Genomic DNA, 20,502 nt, shown 5'->3' with positions numbered 1-20,502 from the left:
AGCTACGCCTACACAATTCCTCTGACACAGAAGTCATTGAGCCAGCACTACATGTGAAGGTGGCCTATCTTCAGTAAGCTTCTCCTTACATCCCATCACATGGCATGGAACAGGTCACAGCCAAGCTAAGGCCCTCCACAGTCAGGTGAAGGTCAAGAAGCCTCCACGCTCCCCATCCTCTTTTTGTTCCCACCACACAGGGAACCGAGTACTTTGGGGGCTCCAAACACTTTAGAGGGTTCCTAGCCCCTAACTCAGCCCCCACTATCTGCCTGCTCCTTCCTGCCTAGGAAGAAGCTAAATTCCACAGTATTTTCTTAACAAGTACAAGGCTTTTTGGGGGGTGAGGGTGGCAGGCCAGAAGAATGAGCTGTGCTTTGTATGTGTAAAGCCGGAGAAATGTCTTCAAATAAATACAAACCCAGCAAGTCCAGGCTTGGCGGCTTCCCCGGGAGGTAGAACATCATTCTGTGGTTCCTGGGGAGAACCTGGTGGCTGCACAGTGCACTCCTGTGAGGCTGGTCTCAGCAGGGCCAACTTTGCCAGTCCCATAGAGCCCTTCTGAGCACCTGTGTGGTTGTGTAACTTTCATGATCCCTGGCACCCAGAATCCCCAAGCCATGGCTGATTCTGTTGGAGAGCTGCTTACCTATGGAAATCTTCCTTCTCATGTCTTCCTCTCCTGTGCTGGAAGGCTCTGTTGAGAGTTCTTTGGGCACCATAATTTTATTTTTAAAAAATTCTTAAACATGGTTTCTATATTTAGGGGTTCTAGCTTCTACTTCATTTATGTTTGGTGCTTTCAGAAACTTTACTATGCCAATGAATAACAAGCACATTAGATAATTAAAGTGCTTTAGAGGCAAGAGCATCGGAACATCAATTTGGGGCAAATTCCTAATACTAATTGAAAGCATGTTGCAACTCATCTTCGGATGCATCGGGGCTCCTACTCAGAAATTCCACATTAGCAGTATTGTGAAGACTTGAAAGTAGGGAAGGACACCGCTTCTAAATAATGCTATACTATCCTTCACTTACCCAACAGTTACTCTCTTTGATACCCTTCTGTATGGGAAATATAGCCACAACCCTCTAAAGTGTGCAGCAGCCAGACAGGGGCCACATATCCACCTCAAAGTCCAGCACATCACCTTTCCCAAAGTTCTTTCTTTAAAAAATAATTTATTTAACTTTATTTTATGAGCACTGGTATGAAGGTGTCAGATCTCCTGAAACTGGAGTTACAGACAGTTGTAAGCTGTCATGTGGGTGCTAGGAATTGAATCCAGGTCCTCCGGAAGAGCAGCCAGTGCTCTTAACTGCTAAGCTATCTCTCCAGGCCCCAAAGTTCTTAAAAAATCTTTTCTTGGTGCCAAGGAGCTAGCTCAGCAGTAAAGTGCTTTTGTAGAATGTACAAGGCCTTTGGTCTGATTCCCAAATTCACAAAATCCAAATGCATCTTAGACATATTCACACATTTGCATAGGAACTGCCATTAAAGAGTCCCAGCCCACATCCACTGGGAAGAGGCAAAAAAGGGAGGCAGTAGTAGAGCAGGGGCGGCAGGCTTAAGGTAGTTTTTGGGGGTAGCCGTTCCAGCTTTGCCCTGGAAGTACTACCCCAATTGAGGCTTCCTGTAACTGTCATGCCTACAGCGTGGGGCTGAGAGAGGGAGCCCTTAAGACCCGAGATCGGGAGGTGCTGGCTCTCTTGGTTCCCTGACCGGAAAACCAAGTAGGAAGGAGCATTCCAAAAGAGGAGTGGAGAGTAAGCTGCAGGAATGCCAGGACATACACCACTGCATGGCTCAGACACACCATACCCTCAAAGTATCATTCTAACCTCACACGTCCAATCTTCAGCTCCGACTGAAGCCCCTTCCTGTCCTAATATGAACAGTTCCACTACAATGCATCAAGCCCTTGGCAACCTGTCTAGCCACGAGAGGAAAATCAGGAAGAGCTGATCCAGTTCTCATGAAGCATGTGACACCAAGGGATGGTCCAACAGTCATGAAGCAGACAGGCGACATGGCAGCATGGAGTCAGCCTCAGCTCCAAACCAAATGGGTTGAAGAGGAGGGGCACATCCCTGCAGGAGGCAAAGCTGAGTCGGGTAGACTGGCTGGCTGTGCTTGAGTCTCTTCCAATCCACATGCCTTTGCTTCCACTTTCAACAGTGTTAGGAGCCCCTTTGGATGCCCAGAACCCTTTGAGACTCTGAGGGTATAACACAGCCCTGGCCATGCTTCAAGGATATGGCCCATCAGCTTCTTAGAGAGGACTCACACCACTCTTCCCCACACAGAGAGCATCACCCACGTGAGGGGCACCGACTATCCTCAGAGAACAGTTCTAGCACTGTAGTGGCTGGCAGTCAGGGAATCTCAGAGCTAAGTGCTGCTAGCCCAGCCTCTTGTCTTCAGTGGAACAGGATTGCTGTGGGATGGCAGGAAGGCCCCTGTCACAGGCTCTAGGTCCATATAATGTTATTTGTATGGAAATGATTCCAGGGCTGACCACTTGGTACTGGATTACCAATGGGGGGGGGCAGTTCTTCCCTGGGGAAGACTAGTCCATCTGCTTTCAATATTCTTTAGTAGCCTGCAGCTCTTTGTGAAGAGTTGAGGCCTCTTGAAATTTCCCTCTTCCATGTTAGCATGTCTTGTAGTGTTCAGATGTTCTTTAGGCAGCCATGTAGCAGAGGAACAGGGAGTGTGCTGTCGGATTTTATCTCCTAAAACAAGTCAGAGAAGCTACATCTATAAAGCCACACTCAGATTTATGTGGTACTGGGGCTCCAACTCAGAGCTTCACAGGTGCTACAGGCAATGGGTAAGCACTCTGCCAACTGAAGCAAGCACTCTGCCAACTGAGCTACATGCCCAGCCCTAGAAAATAATGTCTTATGTTGTTCTAAAACATATAGCTAAGCAGGAATCTGCAATAGTTCCTTTGTATGAGGAGAGTGAGAGGCCAGCGGCATACAGCCACCGTACTTCATAAAGATGTACACATTTGCAGGGTGGCCCACTCCTTTGGAATCTATGTTCCTAGTCAGCATAGAATAGGCTGAAAGGCCTTCATGAAAGCCAAAATGCCAGTTAAGTAACCAAGGACAGAGCCTCCATATCCCACACATACTCTGGATTCCAATGTCATGCTCATTTCAGAGAGGCTGGGGTGGGGGAGCAGTACCACCACTGTGCGTTACTAGGGTTTGGTTTTCCTGTTCACTTACAGGGAGTGTCTAGGTTTTAGACAGAATGCAGCGACCAGAAGCCTAGGAAAGGAATACAGGGCAGTTTCTTAAGATGTTTCACCTGGAACGTCACACACAATTCACTGGATGTAAGGACACAGAAGAAATACAGTGAGCAGGTCAAATATGCTGCTCTTTAAGTACAAATCTAAGTTTTCCAGAAGCCTTCAGAGTGTTAACTTCTCCCTTAAAATCTCAATGACCATAAAAAGGAAACAAGTTCCCAACCTTAGGACTTAAGTTACAAAAGGGTTTAGAAAAACATGTGTGGTTTTGTTTAATTCCCACTGAAGTAGCATAGACATGTGCTCTACAGGCAGGTGCTGGTCTTTTAAACTAGATTAAAAGCTGTAAAACACCCTGATCTATACAGCTTCACCATGTTGTTTATACATTTACCGATCCTCTAGAACAGACTAGGTATCAGAAAAACATCAAACAGACATGCTGGCTTGCTCGTGCCTATTAAAACCAACACTAGAAGCTGAGGCAAGAGGATTGCTGCTGAGTTTGAGGCTAGCCTGGGCTACAGTCAGTTCCAGATCAGCCTGGTCTGCAGACTGAGAACCCGTCTACACACACACACACACACACACACACACACACACACACACACACACACAATTACAGTCCCTTAGTTATGCATCTTTAAGACTCCTTGTCTAACATTTTCTTCTAATATCATACTCTCAAGTTGAGACTTCTTAAGCAAGCAGCTTGAATTGAGGCCCAAGATTCTTTGTAATTAGTAAATGATTTAACAGAAATCTTAGGCTCCAGCATCTTTCCCTTCTCAACTCTAACAGACTGTCTGCAACTTGACGTGGGTAATTATCAGAAATAAAGCAAAGGCTCAAATACAATATCTCAAGCACAGAACTCCGGGCCTTATTTTATGGAGAATAAAATGATCAGGGTTGGCACATTAGCCAGGACAGGAAGTCACCTGCACCAAATCCCTATGCTCTGGCCTCAGAGAGTGACAGATGCCTGTTTCTCATAGTGAAGTCTACAGAAAGGAAACCAACTCTGAACAGTTAAGTAACCCAGGGGGAAGCTGGGTAGCCCTTAAGGTAATAATCAGTGAGTAAGAAATTCTGTACAGTATAAAACAGAGCAAGCTGTCCAATGATGGTGAAGATAAAAACCGAACAAAAAAGTACAAATTACTATGATTTATTTAGCTGGAATTTAGCTGGAACTTCATTTAAATAGAGGTGTGCAAACTTAAGAAAATATCCGCTTTGCTAAATTTTCCAGAGAATACTCAGGGTCATTAATAAGAGTCATTTGAGGGCCTAAGAGATGGCTCAGCATGTAAAGGTGCTTGCTACTCAACGTGATGGCCTGAGTTTGACCCCTGGTACCCACATGATGGAAGGAGAGAAGTGACACATACAAGTTGTCCTCTGACCTGTACACATGGCCATGGTATGCACACACCCACACATTCACACACAAAACAAATAAAATGTGGAAAAAAAGAAAAGGGCCAATTAATAAAATAACGTTAATTCGCCCCTTTACTGTTGAGAAAGGGATACCAAGGCTTCTCATGAATATGCCAGCCAAGGGGCATCTTGTTACTGCTTGCAGAACGCAATATTGGTTGAAGGAAATCAACAACTTGGGTGCTTTTACAGGAAGCAGCATGCCCAGTTTGGGGTACAAAACCCCTACAATAACTTGTTACATGGCCAAATTCTAAATGAAACCAAAGGAAAACACAGGTCAAACAGATTCTTGCCCTTAGCCAGTGAAGAGCCCCATCTTTCCTATTGGCTCAAAACACGTGTTTTGTGGAAATATGATAGATAATATTTCCCAAGTAAAAGAACTTTCTTCTACAAACAACTAGGCCTGGAGGCATGCCAGCAGACAGCAGGTAAGCCTGGCATGGTGAATGTGCTCTCAAGCAAGCTTGGTTGCCAGGAGTCTCCAAGAAGTGAGTACACAGGGTGCCAGGCAGACAGAGACAAAGCCCTGGGGGTGGGGGCAGGCGAGGCTAAGAGCATTGACAAAGGGAACCCAAGCCTGCAGGGCACCTCCTGAGATGGTTCCCAGAACTCCTTGCCTCTGCTCTCCTTTGGTCCCTCTACCATCCTAGAAAAGGGAAAGTATTTGCCTTGGAGAAAGGGAATGTTGGCTACTTGTGGTTTTGCATTCTTCCAAACGTGTTCCAAGGTTCAAACCACCAGTTCCCACTCTTTCTTCCACGGCTAGAATATGGTTGCTTTCTCCAGCCACGGGAGCAGAAGCATCAGAGTTCCAGTCCTGCTTCTATTTCCGACTGTCACGGGGAAAAGACATCTGTGAATGATGATTAGAGAGAAGCTTCTTGGGGGTGGGTGGGGGGACCCAAATATGTTACCTGAAGCCACAGTATGGATTAAAAGCGATACTTCTGCCATTGGGGCCTCCTCTTCTGGCTGTCTCTCGGAGGCCTGGCCTCATCCTCAGGTCTCTCACTCTGGTATCTCCCAAAGGCAAGGGCTTGTGGAACCTGATTTTAAAGTTCCCCTTCTCTCCCACTGAGATTGGTTTCATCCTGGGGCATCTAAGAGACCAAATATGCTATGACATAGGGTGGGGGTGGTAGTGGTGGGGAGGGGTGACTCAGGTGGTAGTGTTTGCGGTGCAGGGCTAAGGACCTGAGTTCAGTCTCCAGAATCTATGCTAATAAAGGGGGAAGATGTAGCTTGTTTGTAATCCTAGTGCAGAAAAGGCAAGAGGATCCCTAAGGACCCACTGGCCTGCCAGTCTAGAATACTTGGTGAGGGGGCCCTGTCCAAAAAAATACAAGGTGAACAGTGTCTAAAGTATGAATGACATCAGGGGTCTATCTCTGGCCTCCAAACACCAGCATACACAAGTGCATGCACACGCACAAAGGAAATTATAAACACTGGATTTTTTTACTCTGGGTGTGCACGGGCAGAGGAGTCAGGTGAGCTCTACAGGGGACATGGGCTCTGTGGCCAGTACCATCCTGCCAATAGCACATGAGTACACTGGGGGAATATTTAGAAAGGCGCTTTAGAAGTACTACCTAATGAAATGTTGACAAATACAAAGTTCCAATGCAACTTCAGTCACTAAACAGGTTTTAATAATACTAAAATACCTTCAACTATAGCGTCCGATCTGAGGCCACTTGACTGACACCATGAGAAATATGAAATGGACTCCGTGAGCCACAGCTCAGGCATGCATGAGACTATTATACAGGCATCAAACAATACTGTAAATATTACAGTGACACCGAAAATGCTTAGAGTATGTTGAGGGCTTACTATCTTAGAGAAAAATCTAAGAAAATAGAAAGAAAGGTTGTAAGGTTAATCACCATCATTAATTTTGGTAGCATTTCCAGAGAGTATTTTTTGTTTGTTTTTACTTTTTAAAATTTCTGGTTTTATACAATGAGAACATTTTGTTCTCATACTCACTAAAAAGCTTTAAATGTTAGTTTTTATAATGCTAACAAGATGTTTAGGACATTCATAAGCTCATGTTTTCCCTTCAATCTGTTGTCATTAGCTTCATTATGAAAATTAATATTAGCCCAACTTCTATTAATGGAACATGTATTAACTCAAGTCATTTGGAAGTAATAAACATAAGATCCAGATCCAGTACTGATTTAAGACAACAGGTACTATTTAAGGAACTGACTAATGTTCTGGTAACTTCTTTAGCTAGGCCATATAGAATTCAATGACTGAGCAGATTTCATGGTGTTAAATATGTTTACAGTGTGAGTTTTAAAACATATATATATATATATAATTATATTTAAATATATATTCAGATACTTTCCTACTTCGCTGCAGAGGGTATCACACTCAGATTGGCAGTAAGAAAATCTCCAAACTGAGGGCTGGGGAGCTAGCTGAGCAGGCCAAGTGTTTGCCACATCAGCATAAGGACTAGAGTTGAGAGCCTCACACCTATGTAAAGGCTGAGTGGGCCTCATGGTCCATCTGTAATCCAAGGATGAAGGATATAAAGAAAGGACATCCCCCCCCAAAAGCTAGACTAACCACATCAGTGAGTTTTGGGTTCAAGTGAGAGATTGCCTCAAGAATACAAGGTGGGAAGCAATCAAGGAAGACACTCGGCATCATCCTCTCACCTACACACTATTGCATGCCCACATATATGCATACACTCATGTGCAAAAAAGAAAAAAGGCATATAATCATTAAACTCGCCACTGATACTGAGCCGGCCATGGAACTGGGGGTGCAGAGGAGAGCAAGTGGTTTGAAATGTGGGGAGAGAGGCAATTTTCTTTACAGAGAGGAAAAAGTATCTGCAAAGGCCTAGCTGAGGACAGAGGGAAGGAAGGTGGTGCCACCCTGCCAAGCAGCAAGAAATGCTCAGGTGTGATGGTTTCCATGAGTTCTTGAAAGCCAAATGTGGGCTACCACCACAGCATGAAAGCCCTAGAAACTGCAGGCACAAAGGCCAGCTGTAAGCTGCTCTGTAGGAACCCGCCTTGCACTCCTGGGGCAAGTCAGGGTCAGGGCTAGGGTCGACAGAAGCCTCCCAGAGTATAAAATCAGATGGAACAGCAACTACCAAAAATAGAACAGGATGTGAGCCGATGGACTCCAAAAATGACATCCTACAGCTTCTGAACTCACCACTGGTCCCTGAAAAAAATACTCCAGGAAATTTTTGGATGGATGCGTAAGAGAGAAAAGGGGGAGGGAAGGAGGGAGCAAGGGAGGGGAAAACATTAGGCCCAGTGGTCTCAGTTGAGAACATCTCTAAATTAGGATGTTGAGTGGGCTTCTGGGAAAAAGAGCTATTAACAAATGATGCAGGCCACACGGCCAGGAACAGTGTTCAGAGTTTTACACACTCATGTCTACTCATCTTACAGACTATCTCCATTTATAGATGAAAAGGCAACCCATGCGAAGGATGCATTGGACCCCAAAGCCTTAGCACGTGCTGTGAGATGCGGTACATCCTGATTTCAGAAAGACCTTGAGAAGGCACTGGGAGCAATGAAGAGGAGTAGATTGATGGTCAGCTAGGCAGCTCCCCCTTACCTCACTATGACCCTAAAACACCCCGACTAATCAGCGCCGTCATGCAGTTTGTGCTGGTGGATCCACACACTCTCTCCCCTCAGCATCCCCTCTATAATAAAGAGGCATAGCTTATTAAATTTATGTTATATAAAACTGGCACTAACAGTTAGGATGATAAATGGCCAAGACAGAATTCCCAATTATCTTGAGGCTGGAACTGTGGTCTGATCAATGAGGAAAATTGCAATGCCTTGCATTTAGATACACAACCATCAGTCACGGACACGCAGAAAGAAGACCTGGCAGGCATGATGTATGAGAGAAAGCCAGGGAAGTTTAACGGACTGCCAGGCTCGTTTCGGCCAACACCTGGGGCCTGCTGCTTTGCAGAAGAAAATGTCCTATCCCAGGAGGCTCCTGTATACCTTCTACCAGTTGCAAAAAGAAGGTGGTGACCAGGTGACCAGTAGAATGAGGAAGTAGTTATCAGGTCCCCATCTAGAGCAAAACACACATTGTTGCTTGGACAGACTTACAGGAGAACCATCTTTACATTTTTAATTGTAAAATGTGGATGGATTGCATATTCATGTATACATACTATATGTGGAGTCAAGAGCACAACCTCTTATGTTACTACTCAGGAGCTACTCACCTTTATTTTTATTTTTTCACTTACTTTGAAATGGGGTCTCTTATTGGCCTAAAACTGACCAAGTAGTCCAGGGTGGCTGTCCAGCTAGCCTAAAGGATCTCCCTGTCTCTGCCTCCCCAGGGCTGGGATTACAAGCACACCACCACACTCAACATGGTTTGTTTGTTTGTTTGTTTGTTTTTAATGTGGTCCCAGGAAGCAATCTCAGGTCCTTGTGCTTACACACAGCTCTTTAGTGACTGGGCTATGTGCATATGTATGTATATATGTATATGTATATATCTATATATGTGTATATATCCCAGTCCCGGCAGCTACCCTTAAATGCTCAGAGCACCTGCATAGGGATTCAGAGTGACTGACAAGCAGCACACATGCAGTGTTTGGTAATGGTCTAGATGAAGATGCCTCTCCTATAAGAAGGGCTTCCTACCAACTCCTGTGTCCCACTAGGGTTGAGCCACAACCCACTTCCTTTCTGTTTCTGGAAATATCAGGAATGTGACTTGTGATGTCAAGACCAACTTTAACATGACTCAGCATTCACCACAGCTAGGAGTCTATAACTTCATAAACTAAGAACATTCTTCATGTCTCAGCCTACATGTGGGCCATTGGCATAATCACATATCAGCGACACAATACTGTGACTACAGGACCAAAGGGCGACTCAGTCTCATCTCCTGAGCAATCAGCACAGTTTCCTGACACAGGGAGCCCTGGGCACCTGGGAATCAATCACCTGCTCAGCTCTGCTTGGGGACATCCCTTCATTTCAAAAATATCCTTTCCAAACTTGATATCAACTTCCACGTTCCTGCCAGAGGCAGAATCCCACTCCAAGATATGACTCACTTTTTACTACAGCTTTAAGTTTTTGAAATCCAGAAAACTAGGCCTTGGGAACTGCTCCTCAAGATGTCTCCACATCTTTCTCACTTTGGCTGCAACCCTTCCCTGGGCCCCATCACTTGGTAGTAACTGTCCCCATCCCTCCCATCTTCTCCCTCTTCTGATGCTATGTTCTACATGTCATGCGACTCGACTTGTGTTCATTCTGTCATAACCGAGTTTCCTAGAGAGAACATGAATATGAATGTGTGTAAGAGAAAACAGTACAGCCCGGGCTCTTTTCATCCCTCCTCAAATTAGCTGGCAGGGGGTTATATAAGAGCAGGACAGCATGTCCATCTTCACATAGATGAAAAGGAAATCCACTGATGTCTAGAGCAGCCTGGCACACAGCTGGAAGGTTTGGTGGGGCTGGCAGAAATAGAGAGCAGGGTGAGCAAAGGTAGACAGGAATACAGAATGGGTGGTTTCCATGGCAACATCAAGACCATCCCTGGCAAGAAGATGAGGCTCTCCCCCAGGACCAGAATGGAAGACAAAGAGGCAGGCCAAGCTGTACAAACAGAATCAGCTTACCTTAATTAATTAAAATTCCACGTGCATGAAGAAAAAAAAAAACCACACATCCTTAATAAGGCATTGTGGGGGCACCCACCTCTTACCTCTGACTGAGAAGTTGAGAGATGGGCCCATATAAACAAAAAGTCTTTATTGAAAACATTTTGTGCTTTCTCTTTTAAAAGTCATTATTTGGCTGCAAATGCATCATTTTCTTCTTTGGAGTTTCAAGTAACTACAAATGTGCATTGCATAATGGCCCTCTGGCAGGCAGCAAATTCACATCTTGTTGCCTTTCATGGGAGGAAAATCCAGCGCTATGAAAACAGAACAACAGGGTTTTTTTTTCTAACCAGCACTTCCTTTATCAACATCGTGCCTGTATAAGGCATAACCAGCAGGCAGTCCAGGCAAACCTCTCAGGTTTAGAAGCCACAACTGCATCAACAGAAAAGGCTAGAATACAGCTTTCCTGCCTTCTCACCTGACCAGAGGAAACCTGAGGTAGTTGCATTGTTTAATCTCTGTGCTGAGGACAAAACTGAAGCTTCCTTCTCTAAACCTAAGGGTCCTGGGTAGGGTGAGGCACTTATTCTTTCCAGATCCTTCACTACCCAGTTGCAAGAGAGCAAGAGGTGTCGGTGGGTTTTGTAGAGAAGGGGGCATCTCAGGAGAACTGTGCTGAAAAAAAAAAAAAAAAAAAAAAAAAAAACCTTGCCAATGGCTGCTGGTTTTCTGCATACAGCTGCTGACCTGGAACTGAGTACACCAGGAGCATGATTCAAGATCTTGTCTGACATCACAGTGAATGGAACAGCGGCTTCAGATGTCACCAGCATCCCCCTTTTTAGCAGCACCATGGGTCCCAAGGCACAAACCCACTGGACTCTATTTGCCCAGCCTCACAATGCCTGGAAGTCAGCAAGCCCTGAAGACTGGCTCTTAGGGAAAGTGAAAGGTGGAGACAATTCGCATGTTCTAGGTGGTCTAGTGCTAATGAAGTCGGTGGGTGGGTGGGGAAGAGACAACTGGTCAACCCTAGACAGAGCCTGAGGAGGGACCACAGAGCAAGCAAGGGCTCTGAGGCCCAGCCAGGGAAAGCATGATTCCTCTGCTGATTTCTTTCAAGCCTCTGGTTTTATGATTCTCTGTGTTATTTTAAACTGCAATGTAGATTTCCCCTTCTTCTCCTTTTCTGATCATTTACCCTACAGAGTGATGCCAAAGGAAAAAATCAACACAGGATGAAGTGATGCCACGGGCGAGTAGCTAAGAGATGAGTTTGCTACCTCCTGCTTGTCCCATCTCTTTTCCTATTTTTCTTTTCCTTTAGGGGTTTTGAGCCAGGATTTTACACTATAATCTAGGCTGGTCTTGAACCTACAGTAATCCCTGCCTCACCCTTCCAAGCATAGGGGTTTTAGATATGAGCCACTATGTCTTTTTAACACCCCCCCCCACATAGTTTCCACTTCTTTCTAACCCTTCCTCTTCTCTGGAACTTTCTCCTTCTTACTCCATTCGTGTTGCCATTGCAAAACACCCGAGACTAGGTGATTTTCTAAAAAAAAGAACAGAACTGTGTTCTATATAGGTTAATAGGCAGGGACATAAGCCAAAGAGGGTCAGCCTCTCCACTTCAAAGATGGCAACTGGTCACTGCAGACACCAGAAGGGACATAGGTCGTCCCCTGACATAAAAGAAAAGCAGAGGAGAACAGACCTACTCTCTCAGGCCTTTGCTACAGCAGCAATGATCCACTCAAAGGGAAGAGCCATCATGGCCTGAGCACAAAAGGCCAGCACATGGGTTCAGGGAACACACTCACTCAGGCCACAACACCCGCCCCTCACCCCCCGTGCTCATCCATGCTCCTCCCTGTCCCCACGCCATCACATCAGTCTTGTCAGGACCATAACAGAGCTACAAAGATTTCTTAATCCAGTTGTAACACGTATTAAAAGTACCTTAAAAAAAAAAAGCCTCCCCCACCTCTCTAGCTTTTAAGGTCATGGACATCAGAGAGCTGTGGAGGAACCTGCTTCCAGATAGACCTGTCAGCCAGGGAGGCCTCCAAGCAGATGCAAGGAAAACAGAAAATACCACCACAGGGGAGCAGATACAAATCTCCCCTGCAGCCTTGCTAAGTCAACCTCATAGACCCAGCATACCACTCCACTTCCAAGACTCTGACACTAGCATCAAAATAGAGATACTTCCATTTTCCATAGAAAACAAAGCCAAAAAGAGAGAGAAAGAAAAAGTTTTCAGTTGCCCAAGGGAAAATAGTTTTTCCACTATGAAATGGGAGAAGTTGGCTTTTGTTTTTGTTTTTTTCCTCATCATAACACTGGGAAAGGAAATCCAAGGGCCAGTATGGCACTGGGTGCTCTCTTGTCTGGTATCTATGACTTCACATACCAGCGCCATCCTACCACTTGAGATCACAAAATATGGTACATAGGTACTTTATCTATGGCATCATATTTTAATTATACATTAGAAATCAAAAGTGCTGAAGGCATTTTTTACAGCTTAGGAGAAGAAAAACAAAAAGTGCATTCAAACTTTATACGCTATCTGTGATTGACGTTGCTTAAAAACCTACAAAGGATTAGTCATCATTTATACCAAGACAGGACTTGAGCAAAGCTGAATAGGATAGCTCTTTGCAAAAACATTTCAGAGAGGATTTAAACAAAAAGGCAATGATTTGCAAATTGAACAAGATGTTCCGAAAAGGAAAAAAAAAGTGCCTTACCTTTGACCCAACAAGAGTGTAAAGCCACTGGATGGTCTCACTGTGGTTGATGACTCCATTCATCCCATCCACATACAACATAATCTGCCCCAGTGCTGCAGGCAGGGAAAAGAAACAAAGAGATGTTATGGGTTTATATAGAAGTGTAATCTTCAGTGAGATTTTCATCATATGAAGGGATCTGTCTGTTGGGAACCAACTCTGAAGGGAAGGGTGAAGATCTGAAATTGGCCGAATCTTATTTCAAAACTAAAAGCAGTGAGGGCTGTTCCTGGCATCAGGAGGGTATAACCAAGGCATTTAAATCAGTGATTGCTGGGTGTATGCATCTTGATGTATAAGCACATGCTTCTTCATTCTGATGTATACATTGTCCAAGACAAGACAAAGCTGTACATGAGATAGCATCTGGAACCAAGAGGGCACACAAAGTTTCCAAAAACAACCAGTGCCCCAGGCTGCAGTCAGCAGGTCCCATGTCTTTTAAAACCATCCTGTGTAAATGCAATTCTATTCCCATATAGAAATGACACCACCACATTTAAGTGTTACTTTGAAGTTTCTTAAGTTCAAAGATGACATGATAGAAAATGTCAGACTTGAAAAAAATCATCTACCATCTAAGCTGGAAGCACAGACTTGTGATACCAGCTACTCTGGAAGCTGAGGCAGGAAGACCACAGGTTCAAGGCCAGGTTGTCCAACTTCGTGAGACTGTCTCAAAATTTTTAAGATTTCAAAGAGGGCTGAAGTTGTAGCTCATTAGTAGAGTGCTTACCTAGTGTAGACACAGTCCTGGGGAACCCCCAAAATAACCTTTCTTTTTAAGAAAACATAACCATTCTATTATCATTCTCCAAGAAGAAAGTGCAACATACTGTTTTCAAACATCTCCATTAACATGGTAATATATTGTGTACCCTAATAAAATTTGCCTGAAGATTGGGGAACAGAACAAGTCACTAAATTATACATAGAGGTCAGGCAGTGGTGGCACACACCTTTAATCCATCTGGATCTCTGTGAGTTCAAAGCTACCTTGAACTACATGAGATTGACTTGGGGAGAAACAGAGCTGGGCAATGGTTGCACACACCTTTAACCCCAGGTACTTGGGAGTCACATGTCTTTAATCCCAGCACTAGGAAGGAATTAATACAGCTGGGTGGAAAAAGGTATATAAGGCATAAGGAGACAGGAACTAAAGTTTTTTGGCTGGAGCCCTTTCAGTAGAGAACACTTTTGGCTGAGGACCCAGATGCTTTCAAACAGGATTCATGGAGTTATCAAGGTGAGGCATGGCAGTGGCTTTTTCCTTTGTCTCTCTGATCTTTCAGCATTTACCCCAATATCTGGCTCTGAGTTTTTTTTTATAAGACCTATTAGATTTCGTGTTACACATTAACATCAAAATAATTTTGGTGGTGAATATCCAAATGAAGCAGGTTCCCTTAACTTATGTCTACCATCTAACCACCTTTCACCCATAAGCAGTTGACATGGCATCGATAGTTTTTAAATTTTATTTTAGCAGAACATTTCACTTTGAAAATTGGAAATTACAGAAAAGTAAACAAAATAATCCCTAATCCCATAATTTATGGATAATCATTTTAATGTACTGACACACTTTCTTCAATACAAAATTTGCATGTAGGTTTTAGGAAATAATCTACATGAAATGGCATTGACTGAAAAAAGTACAACCCAAAATAGGGACAGGTCAGGGATCAAGATAGACAAATGTGTGTGTGATATCAAAAAAAATCCAGCATTGCCCACAAACAAAGGAGCAAACAGACAAACAGACATTCTAAGGAAAGCTGCATCTGAATACATAAAGCTTAAAAATGTATTTTGGGTACACTCAAAATGCAATAAATATTACATAATAGGTTCATATGCTAGCTAGTATCTAAACGCTGGAGACATTCTTATTAAAAGCAGGATTTCAATAGGCAGGATGGCTGGCCTTCCAGGTGCCTATGCTAAGAGAGATGACATCGTCTTTACATGTTTCTTCACACAGATTGAAGAACCTTTCTTAATAATAGGCCTCTACATTAAACATACACACACACACACACACACACAAGCAAGCAAAGCTGTTCCTCAAAGTGCCATTTCTATGACAAGTAAAACCTAACACCTGTCACAACCCAGCACACAGAGTAAGCCAAAGCCCCATCCTACCCTGTAAAATGTTTCTGTTTAGAGAATTAAAAGGCAAGCATAAAACTTTGAGCCTCGCTTAATTTAACAAGACAGTCCAATCTGCATTTATAAAAGAGGAATTTATTATGAGGTGCATGTAACTCAGTGGCCTTGCTTAGATCTGAGCTTGGTCTGTGGCACCGCCTGGTTGGGCAAGGGGGAGGGCAGGGGCACGGGGAGGGCAGTGGGGACAGGGGGAGCTGACACAGGAACTGTTGGGACTGAGTGCATGGTCTCTTCTCTTTCTACACTTTCCCACTGTGCACATCATGATGCTTCTGCAACAGAAAAACAAGCAATAAAAGTAAAAAACAAGGCAAATGAAATATGCGATAGGTTTGGCAGTTTATGAACATTTCCTGTCTGTCACTGTCCTTCAGAAAAGCCAGTCCTGACTCTGCAGTCAGCCTAAGGCCACAGGGGTGCTAACTGGACCCTACAGGCCCTGGAAAAGTCCAGCCTGTGAGGATCACCCTCCCCACACAAGACCCAAAGTCTGGAGTGATGGTTTCTACCCGAACTGCTTGGGGGACTCTGGTAACTGGACAACAGATGTGAGAAGCTGAGCCGCTGCTACAGAAAGGGACTAGCAGATGAGGATTTAAAACCTGTTTGATTCTATCAGCTTCTCACCCTGGAGGTGGAGCTTACCAGAATGTTCTGTTTAATGACTTGGCCTTAACATCTGGTTAATCCAAAACCTGCCCTCTAAACAGATGCTTAAAATGCTGGAGCTTGCTTCCTGTAAAGTTCACTCTAGACACAAGATGGCACTAACGAGACTCGACTGAGCTGATATTGCAAAAGCCATCAATAGCAAAGACTCACCAACCAGAAGCCAGAGAATAAAATCACACAAGAAAGAAGTAGATGTCATGGTAACACACCTGTGTCTGGGTCACAGAAGCCAGGTGTTTTGGGTTTTTTTGTTTGTGTGTGTGTTTGTTTTTTGGTTTTTTGTTTTGTTTTTTTTGTTGTTGTTGTTATTTGTGTTTTCAAATGCACAGAACAGGCAAAACAGGGTGATGGGTTCCAAAAGGAGGTCCCTTGGGAACCTTCCTTGTTTTGCCACAGACAGTAATTAGTGACTTTTCTATGTTTCCATATCTAAAAACTGAGACAGTAGCAATGAGATGCCCACTTTGCAGGGCATTGGTAGGGACCAAGTTAGAATTCTGCCCAGACATCATTGCCCCTCAATGTGTTCCTACATCAATCACGCCCTGGCTGGAAGTGTGTCATGAACACCATACTCTCAAAGCCTGAGGCCCCTGCTGCTCACCTCTCTCCGGTACAGGGCATGGGATTCCATGGTCCTGCCTGACCCAGAGTCTCCAAAATTTTTCTCTTAGCACAACTGTTATGTTTTAGGTTTTATATTTAGCTATATGATCCATTTGGGGATCAATTTATACAAAGTTTAAAGTTCTATTTTTTTTTATTTAACTGTCCAATTGATTTAAGGCCACTTGTTAAAGAGACTTTTTTTTTTATTTATTTCAATGCATTTGCAAATTAGCAAAAATCCATAGACTGTGTTTATGCTTGTCGATTTCTGTCCATTGATCTATTTGCCAATATCACATTATCTCAATTATAGCTTCCTGCTGTTCAATGTTCTTTTGGATATTTATGTTCCTTTTCAATAAATTTTGTAGAAAGTCTGGAAGCAGTTTGCCTACATCACTTAAAAAATTCCTGCAATGAGGCTGAGGAGATGGCTCAGTGGTTAACTGTTTGTCAGCAAGGCTGAGGAGCAGGGTTCAGATCCCCAGGTCTCACGGAAGTGCCTAGAAGTCCAGCCCAGGAGAGAGCAAACTGGATAGCAGACTAGCCATATAGGTGAGCTTTGGGTTTGATTGAATGACCCTGCCTGAATGAATGAGGAGCATTCTAGATGATACCCCACATCAACTTATAGCCCCCACGCACACGTGGAAAAGGAAAAGGACATGTGGAACGTTAAGATTTATAGATAAAATTTGAGAGAACACCTTTAGCAAGTGAGACTTCCAATCTACTGAGTTTATTAATATGATTTTCCTCTGATTGCTTTTGACTGTGCATTGTTTTCAGCTATAGATATGGTATATATTTTATAGTTTTGTTTCCTAAATTTATAAGTAGTTCCCATTCTTTAAAGCTATTGTAGATAGTTTTGAGTTTTGTTCTGTTTTTGTTTTTGTTTATTTTTTGGTAGTTTTTTCATTCCCCATTGCTTATTAGGAGGTAGGAATAACGGCTTTGGTGTATTGTTCTTGAATCCTATAACTTCATTAAATGCATTAATTCTAGGAGGCTTTGGCTTTCTGTTTTGTTTCTGTAGGTTCACTTATACTGCCTACACAGGCAATAATGTGAAAAAAAAAATTGTTTTTGTTTCCTCCTTACCAAACCATACCTGAGCCTTCCTTGCTAGGCTAGTTAAGACTTTGTGTTACTAGTCAGCAGAAGTGGAGAGAGTGGATGCCTTTCCTGTTTCCAGTGTCAAGAGGAAGTCCATTTAGATCTTCACTATTAATTATAATGTTAGAAGCGGGTTTTCATGGCTTTCTAAACAGAATTCTGGGAGGTTTCATGATCACAAATGGTTGACGACTTGTGTCAGGAGTCTTTTTGATATTAACTGATGTGAATGTGGTTTTTTTTCAGGCTGCTGATATGATGGTTCACGCTGCCTGAATTTCAGGCATCAAATGAGCCTGGTACCTCATTTGGTCACGGTGCATTATTCTTGTTATTTGTTGCTGATTTGATTTGCTAACATCTTGTTAAGGAATTTCACATCTTTGCTCAGGATACAGATTGGTCTGGACTATCCTGTCTGTCTGGTTTTTACATCATGGGGACTCTGGCATTATGACAAGAGCTGGGAAATGATTCTCTTCCTTTTTTTCTGGATGAGATTTTATAACATCGGTTTTGTTTTGTCTTGAAATGTTTGGTAGAACTTGCCAGGAAGCCATCTGGGCCTAGAGATTCTTTTTTCAAAGTTAACTGTAAGCTATTTTCTTTTGAAGTTATCATTAGCGATAGTTAAAATGTCTCAGCTTATCTATCTCCATCTGGGGTTTGGTAGTTTGGAATCGGTAAGGAATGGGTTTGTTTTTCTAAGCTGTCCATTTTTAAACTTGGAGTTATCAGTAAGACTGTGATGCTCAACTAGCCCTAATAGGTCTTATCTTTCTTTCTAGTGTGGGCAGCTCTGTCTTCTCCTATGGCCCTATTACTCTTGATCAATTTTATTTTTCTTTCTAAATAACCAGCTTTTTTGTCCCTGATTTTTTAATGTTTCAATTTAAATATTTTTCCATTATTATTTTCTTCTACCTTTCACATTATTTTTACTCTTAGTCTTTTTAAAATTTGGGTGTTTATATTATTTTCTTCTTTTCCAGCATAAGCCTTTGATGTTGTAATTTTCTCTCCATGTATCACATCCCACAAATTTTGATACAGTGTCTCTTCATTTGGTACAATATATTTTCTAATATCCTTTGAGAACTTCTCCGTGACACGTGGGTAATTCTGAAGTGTGTTCATTTCAAGAGTTTGGACATATTCCTATGTCTTTCTGTCACTGATTTAGTTTAATTCCATTACAACCAGAAAACACATCATCTGATTCCAAATTCTTTAGATTTGTTATGGTTTGTTTCATGATTCAGGGTGTGACCTGTCCTGATGATCGGTGTTCCTGTGTGTGAAAATGCATACAGTCTGCTGCAGCTGGGTGGAACATTCTGGAAATTTCCCTTAGGGCTAGCTGGCTGGTGACGCTGTCCAATTCCGCGATAGCCTTGCTGCTTTTCATTCTACTGGGTCTGCTGATCATCAAGAGGGAAAAGTGAACTCTCCAAATGAAATGGGATTTTTCTACTCCTTATTCCAATTCTTTCCACTTGGGTGCCATGTATGTTGGAGCCTTAGTTGTCTGGAAGAACCAGCACTTGTGTGCCGGTGATATCCTCTTTACCATTCATTGCTCTTAACTCTACTTACAGTTATGTGGCCACTTCTTTGTTTCATTTTGATTAGTATTTGCATTTTTGTCTATAGCTCTTTGCTCTTGAACTATCTATACTAAGATAAGTTGCTTGTGACACTTAGTTGGGGTCTTCATTTGTTTGTCTATCCTGATAGGCCTTGCCTTTAATGTTGTGACTAGACTATTCACATATCGTGTGATTGTTGATATGTTCGAATTTAGGTCTATCTGCTAATGGGAATATCTGCTAAATTACTAATTCTCTTTATTATATGATTCATCACTAACTCTTTCAGTCTACTTCTTTGCATGGACTTTCTACTTTTCTATTTCTCTTCTACCTGAGACACTTTTAGAATGCTATTTTTAAGTCTTTCACAAACCCAATGTCTACATCACCTTGGCACTGGGATCTACTGGTTTTTCCTTTCCCAACAAGATGAAACTCTCCAAGCATATTGCATGACAAGGAACTTTGGCTTAGATCCTGGATAATTTGAAAATTGTGTCAAGAAACTTTGGCTTTTGTTTAAGTATCACAGAAAACATTGCACTTTTATGTAAGCAGACAGCTCACCTGACTCAGTTTGAGCCCTGAGTTCTGACCTTCCTTCCATATACTGTGGCTCCCCAAACCAGTGGTTTCCAGCCTTTGTTGTGTGTCTGGACTGGCCCTGTAAAAGGATCGCAGGGTGGCCAAAATGGGACCTGGGCTGAGGTTTATTTTGTTTGGTTTTCTAAGTCTGGTCCTGTGTGAGGATCACAGAATGGCCAGTGGGGGCCTGGACTCTGTTTAACCTTGCTTAGATTTCTAAGTCTCTGGTGAATTCTTTAGGGCATGCATTCACTCAAACACAGTTTGTGATGAGCCAGGGATTCATATAAATCTGAAACATGCATGTGTGTGCATATGTACACACACACACACACACACACACACACACACACACACACACACACACTCCCCTTCCCCAGTATCTCCTTGAAATCTCTAGGTCATCTGAGGTGCCCCTTCTGGTTTGCCATCCAGAAGGTAGGCATATTTAACCTTCTCTGCCACTTGCCATCTGTAACAGTTTCTACACCAGATGTCACCAGCCCCATCCTCTTGTGACTGATCTTTCTCCTAAACAGACTATTAGGCATCCTCAGGCTCCTGCTTCT

General features: G+C 43.1%; 1 protein-coding gene across 4 annotated transcripts in view; it reads right to left on the bottom strand.

Annotated features, from left to right (window-relative positions):
* Fhod3 (formin homology 2 domain containing 3) overlaps positions 1–20,502 on the bottom strand; it is a 429,128-nt gene that overhangs the window by 157,589 nt on the left and 251,037 nt on the right. For all 4 annotated transcript variants that reach the window (XM_036204945.1, XM_036204946.1, XM_036204947.1 and 1 more), the window contains exon 6: positions 13,137–13,231. In XM_036204945.1, the coding sequence (XP_036060838.1) occupies positions 13,137–13,231 (95 nt within the window). The remainder of the gene's footprint in view (positions 1–13,136; positions 13,232–20,502) is intronic.

Source organism: Onychomys torridus, chromosome 13, assembly GCF_903995425.1.
Source record: "Onychomys torridus chromosome 13, mOncTor1.1, whole genome shotgun sequence".
NCBI classification, from domain to species: domain Eukaryota; kingdom Metazoa; phylum Chordata; class Mammalia; order Rodentia; family Cricetidae; genus Onychomys; species Onychomys torridus.
Note: the sequence above shows the minus strand (reverse complement) of the source record. Positions and strands in the feature narration are given on the sequence as shown.